The 6,583-nt window shown below is 39.8% G+C and overlaps 1 protein-coding gene across 1 annotated transcript in view; it reads right to left on the minus strand.

Annotated features, from left to right (window-relative positions):
* The window catches only part of ppp1r1c (protein phosphatase 1, regulatory (inhibitor) subunit 1C), an 18,765-nt gene extending 13,057 nt beyond the window's left edge, over positions 1-5,708 (minus strand). The window contains exons 1-4 of the mRNA XM_046064651.1: positions 5,554-5,708; positions 3,664-3,721; positions 1,723-1,760; positions 725-779 (exon numbers count right to left, since the gene is read on the minus strand). Coding sequence (XP_045920607.1) covers positions 725-779; positions 1,723-1,760; positions 3,664-3,721; positions 5,554-5,634 — 232 coding nt within the window. The 5' untranslated portion in view covers positions 5,635-5,708. The remainder of the gene's footprint in view (positions 1-724; positions 780-1,722; positions 1,761-3,663; positions 3,722-5,553) is intronic.
* Between the last annotated feature and the right edge of the window lie 875 nt (positions 5,709-6,583).

Genomic DNA, 6,583 nt, shown 5'->3' on the forward strand with positions numbered 1-6,583 from the left:
ACAAGCAGAACTCCCTAAAAACAAAAAGCAAACAACATATAGATACCATAAAAACTAAGGAGGAGACTGGTGTGTGAACAAAACCACCAGTGCACGACATTACAGATCCAGGATCAGAAGAAATTCTTAGTGACGTATGCTGTAATTCTTTTGCATGTTTACCTCTGAACAAAGAACATCCTGTGTATGTAGTGAGTGAAAGAGCATTTGTAAAGAAAGGAAACTGATGCATCACTGCAGTAGGCATTTGTTTGCCCGGTCGCACCTTAAATCAGTTTTGACACTGAATTTCTGAAGGACAACAGACGTTGCAAATAATCCAGAATTAAGAGATTTTTTTTATCTTCAAAGAAATTCAATGAGTCTGAAAAGACTCAGTGGGCAGCTTCTTTCTGTCTTTGTGCTTTCAAGGATCTTTTCACAGGCACTTACAAAAACTTTTCTATCAATGCTGCCATATGGTTGTAAAATAGTTTGTGTTTTAAATGCTTGGATTGGTGTCTTTGTTGTTTCTGGCGTTCTCTGCTTTCCCCTTTAATGGTGATTAATTGTTGTAGATTGCAGAGGGACCTGAGATGCACCAAGTAAACCCTCCTTATAATCTTCTCCTCCAGGGGAAATTGATTTCTTCCACTTTCCTTGCACACAGCATCGTCTTATATGTTTTCAGGCATTGGGCACATTTTGCTAAGTGATTGGAGACCGGGCTTAAAATTGTGTTTACCTTTCATGGTGGGCGGGGCGTAGGTGCTCTGCTTCCTCTGAGAGGCATCTGACGCCTGCAGAACAAACAGAAAAAACATATCAGAAGCTGACTTAACACAGTCACGCAACTAGACGATGAAACAATATGTCTGAGCTGTGAACTTCCATCTGCTGTCGAGGTCTTTCTATCGCCAGTCTGTCCTCGTTTACCTGCATGCATGTCTTAAATTGTGGCTTTGCTTTTCTCTCTCCTTTTTATTACTGTTCTGCATGCTTATAAACGATCAAAATAACTTATACTGGTGCACTTACAGCAGAGTTTATTAATGTGCAATGTCCCTGTTAAATAAACCAATACATTTTAAATAGAACTATAAGACACAAGCTGTTCAATTCAGAGAATTAAGTAAAGCTAAATTTGCAATTAAAAAAAAAAGCTGACTCACACATCATTGCAACAATTAGTTTCATTTAATGATGATTTAAACAATATTCTTAAGCCAAGCAATGTACTTAATAATAATGTAATGTAAAAATGATGGATGTAAGGTGGAAGTTATGTTGCTTATGCATTAAAAAAAAATAGCCAATAGTAGACAAGATAGACTGTGTTGTCCTTATTGATCTCAACATCAGCTTCACAATCATTTATCTGGCAGATTGTCTGACGGTCTGAAGTTCTCATGAAATGTGTGTGTGTATATGTTACAATATTTAGGAACTACAGTAAGGAATTGTCTTATCTTTTCACTGATGATTAACATTTTGAACTGTTCATAATTCGAGTTTAATCAGCTGGTGGCAAAAATAATAAACAGTTTGTTTATTTCAAAAGCTTATATTAGAGGTTGCTGCAGATAAACACACCTGAGCTTAATGTCTCTATGTGTTAAAGTGGAAGTTCATTTCCTAACACTGGCTATCGTGTCTGGTTCCTGTGACTCCAGCAGATTAGTGTTTACCTGCTGGTGTGTTTCCCCACTTCTCTCTTGCATCTGCATGTATAACAGTACAAACCTGAGAGTCTCCGCTGGCGTTGTGCTGATCTCCAACATCTGCAGGAGAGATGAGACAGCAGCAGTGAGCTCTTTCTGTTTTTACTGATTTGCCGCTATAGCTCAGGTTATGTAAGTTGCTGGCACATCGCCGTTTCCAAATCTGCACGACAGATGTTGTTTAGCCCCAACAAGCGAGAGTTTGAGGATCTAACAGTGTCAGAGGGTCTGTTGCTGATCAGCCTGCTAGTTGAAACCACATTGGTCAGGCTGGGTAGTGTGCATTGGTAGTCTTGTTTCCTCTGGGGCCTGAAGCCGTACCGTGATCATGTCGAGATCAAGCAGCTTTTAGATAAACGCCATGTGATCAGAGCGGCACTGTTCCAGTTTGTAAATAAAGTTTGGCAGTTCCCAGTGCAGGACTTCCTGGAATCAGTGTTTAACAATCACCTTTTTAACACCTGCGGGTGATTATGGTCTGTTTTGTTAAAGGGGCCATTGATTGATGACTCAGCAGGTACTCGGCCAGATGCTGAGATATCTGACTTACAGAATACATTTTGATCTTTAGTGGATTAATTTTAATTCACTCTCTCGCTGCTGTTGTGTTAAAGCATAAGGCTAGCAGCAATCTTTATTTCAACAAATCGCATAAATAGAGTAAAACAAACAATCTGTTAGTCCAGCTTCTCTGTGGGACTCGTTCCTACTGAAGACGTGAATCTTTAAAAACAGTTCACAAATATATACTTTCAGTTTTTAAGAAAAAGGTTAATAATCTTCTGAGTCAATTTGCCACTGTAGTTTTGGCAAATACTTCTCAAACGGGAGTAAATAGTGCATTTTTTAGGGGACTATTTTCAGCTGAGGATTAATCCACTTTTGGGGCTTTAGGGAGTATTTTCCAGCAGCAGTAACATGGGACTGAGTCAAAACAAACTACAGTGTGTGTGTGTGTGTGTGTGTGTGTGTGTGTGTGTGTGTGTGTTTTTATGGTGATGAAGGAACACGTCACTCTGTGCACCAGTGTGACTCCCCCTCAGCTCAGTGTTGATGTTTTGAATATCAGCCATGAACCGTACGAGTTTAAAAACACCACCTGTGAGCTGGAGGAAGATTTTTTTTTTGGGGGGGGGGGGCTCTGATGGAAATAAGACAATATCAGAGGATGCACCTTTACGAGAGAGCAAACATGATTCCCAGAGGTTTCCAGAAGAAGTCTGCAAAGGTCCTACATTACTTAATGCCTTCAGAAAGTATCAGCATTTGTTGGAGACAAAATGACCAACTGTTGTTTTCTGAAAATACAGACAGTAATTTAACAGCTGAAGACATAACATCTGCACTTTTAATGTCACGGTGCTCTTCTTTGTTTCAAGGCCAAGAGCGCGGTCACTTCTTGTTTTTGCAGCTGCCAGATGGTTTCTACTCTACAGACTGACTGACAGTGCAGAGAAAGTAACAATTAAAATCTCTGCAATTTGGTGCACAGATCAACCATAGAGCGAGATAAAGTATTCCACATTCTTGGGGATTGATTTCTTTCATACAATTAAAGATGCTGATGTTGTGTTACGGCCTGTCCATGTTTATGTTTCCCAACATCCTTGTTTTCTCTTTTTTTTTTACTTTGAGAAACAGAAAATAATGGCCGCTCGAAAACACCTCAGGCACCTGCAGAGCTTTATACAACTGTACTGGAACCAGCCTCGCTGAGCTGAGCTGAACTCACAAAATGGAATCAGGCCGACGATTATTCAATCGGTCATTTCCTGTGTAGAGGGATTTATAAGAGCTGAGGGCCGACACACGCACATACACGCACTTTAGGCATCCATCAGCCCAGTCTGAGCAATGATATCACTTACCAAAAGCTGCAGCGCAAATCTAATAAAAGTTCCATTATAGCTGCTGCTTTTCAGCCCCCCCCCCCTCTCTTTCAGTCTCTCTCTCTCTCTCTCACCTGTGCCAGGTTGTCTGTAGATCTGCAGAGTGGCAGGAGTTGGTCTTCTGCGACGGATCTGAGGTAAACACACAACACACACACATTTTCATTGTTGCTTCCCTCAGCCCTCTTATCATCTTGAACTTGATTTCATTGTTACTGTAGACATTAGAATAGATCCTTCTCTGGAAACCTTTCAAGGCCAGACTCACTTGTTGTCTCTGTCCTACACTGTTTAATTCCCTGTAACCACCATTGCTGGTTTAACACCTTTTTAGTGGTTTAATTGCAGGCTTTTTGGTTTTACTGCCATTGTTTCTAACATTTTATCTCTACATATTTTAATTTGTGTTTCATAACAGCCCATCTATGGTGAGACACTCTTGTGTGAAAATCCACTTTAAATACATTTTGACTTAACTTGACTACTGTTCCAGTAATTAGACTTTGAAAACACAAAATTTAGCTCACTATCCAAATAAAAGTTCATTAAAAATACCAACGGGGACTAATTGCCCCGATTCTTACGCTGTAAAAACACCCTCCTGAGAATTTGTGTAAACTTAATTAAGAGCATGTAATTAACTGCCTCAATGCTTCAGGCTTTGAATTATTATTCTTAATTAAAAATATAAGTATTCACATACAGTTTTAGTACCTATCTAAAAAGCACACCTTTCCCACATACTGTACTGTAGCAAGTGGCAACATTTACAGTTGTCCAAACATTAAATTGTAGGCTGTAAAAGGACATTTTAACATGTTAAACATGACTTAAACTCCTAGTGAATTACAGGCACTTCTTTCAAGGATCGCTTATAAAGCCATAATAACTAATGTTATTGAGTTTACTCTGCTTGGCTCTCTGACGAACAACACTGCCACACAGCAGGAATGTAAATGTTAATTATCTTCTGTAAATGCTGGCCAACACATGGACTCCCCAAAGAGCCACAAAGGGGCCTTAACCTGTCACTGTTCATTACCAGCTTCCTTAGAAGTAAACAACTTCCGGTTTCTGTTGACTAAACGGTTCATAAAGACCAGTACCAAACACTCTGGTCTCACAGGGACTCCCAGATGCAGTGTTTAAGCTTGTATGAAAGACCAGCTTCTGTTTGTTTTTACTTGTAGGAGCCATTCAGAACCAGTTAAAGGGAAATTACACCTCAGATACTCTGTACAAGTTATTCATCTGTAGTGTTCGGTACGTTTCTGGACTTAAACCGGCCTTTGCATCGCTCTGTCTTGATTTCCCACTTTACTTGAGATCAGTTAGTTAGTGATAATCCATGTTTCCTTGAATGCCTTTATACACCGTCCCCAAGAGAACGGGCGTAAACCTGTTGGCAGAGATCGTCCGTGACAGGAGTAGGCTACATTTAACGGTCACTTGACATTTCTAGGTAGTCACGTTTACATAACCAGATGATTATGAAGTAAACATGCAAAAAGCTAAATCGTTTGTGCTCAATGGGAGAGAAGAAACTTTTTCTGAAATTTGAAACACTGAAACTTAAAGACTAAATCACCATTGAATGAGGTTTTTTTTTTCAGTGTTAACTAGTTTTATGGTAGGTATTTTAGTTTATTACATATGCTCACAAAAATATTAAACTCTTTGCCAATAGACATGAAAACAAACCAGCCGGCAAAAACACTCAAACGTGTCAAATGCATGGCCATCAAATATGACAGAGCTATTAAAATGCACATGCTGCCACACAGATACACAAACAGCAGTTTTCACAAGATCAACTTATGCACACATGCTGGTCTGCACCCACACACAGAAAATTCTAGACAACATCACAGATTCAGACACACAGCCCCATTCAGCCGTCACATTGGTGAACCCGCACTGTTCAGCCCACTCTGTGACACACACACATGCTCAGATACACTCACATGTTCGGCAGCCTGTGGGTCCAGCTGTCCCTGCAGTGGAGGTACAGCAAACTGGATCTTCTTCGGACTGCTGGGCTCCATTATTACTGACTGAGAGATAGAAAGACGGACAGAAAGAGAGAGAGCGTTTGTTTGTGTGTGTGTGTGTGTGTGTGTGTGTGTGTGTCAAGGAGGGAGGGAGTTAAGAGGGAGGGAGTGGTCTTCTCTTGGCCGACGGGGTCCATTATCACTAATTGACAGACTTAGAGAGAGTGGGGGGGAGTGAAAGAATAGTAGCCTAGTCATTGCAGCATTTTCCAAAAACATACACTCTGATTCAGAGTGAAGTCATGTAATAATGTCAGAGGTGTTACTTGACTTTTTCAAATGTTGTGATGTTATTTTGCACTGTAAGAACCAGGAAAGTGCAAACAGTGACTACAACTGCTTAAATTGACATCTTTCAGTGTCAAAGTTACACACAAACCTTAAAGGTTAAGAGTTTGAGCATACGTATCTTCCTCATGGTTTGAATTATTGTGATGATAGAAAAGACCAAATGACTGATATGTGTGTTTAAATAAGAAACAAGGTTGAGAGTCTACAGCCTTGCAGCTCTGTGAGACTCTGTGATTTGAGCTGAATGCTAACGCTAGCACGCCAACATGCTTACAATGACAATGCTAACACTAGCACACTAAGGTGTTCTGTTTGCTGTGTTCACCATCTTTGGGCCACATGTGTGTACTGCTTTGTTTCCACTTTCAAACTTTTAAAAATGGTTTAGCTGAATGTAAATATTGTCTGATTTATGTATTATTAAAGAGGCCTGAAATTAATAAGGTGAAAAATAGATTTTCATTTGAATTTGACTATAAATAACATGCAGAAATTATATAGTAATAGTTATGTAGTAAAGTATAAGAAAGTAAAGAAAGAAAGAAGTTCTTTTGTCCATTTCCATTTTCTACCCCCTACTCAGAAACCTGCATCTTTTGCCACCAATGACATCAGTGTTTGTGTGTGTGTGTTGGCAGTTGTAGTGGAAACA

Source organism: Micropterus dolomieu, linkage group LG12 (genome assembly GCF_021292245.1).
Source record: "Micropterus dolomieu isolate WLL.071019.BEF.003 ecotype Adirondacks linkage group LG12, ASM2129224v1, whole genome shotgun sequence".
Taxonomy (NCBI): Eukaryota; Metazoa; Chordata; class Actinopteri; order Centrarchiformes; family Centrarchidae; genus Micropterus; species Micropterus dolomieu.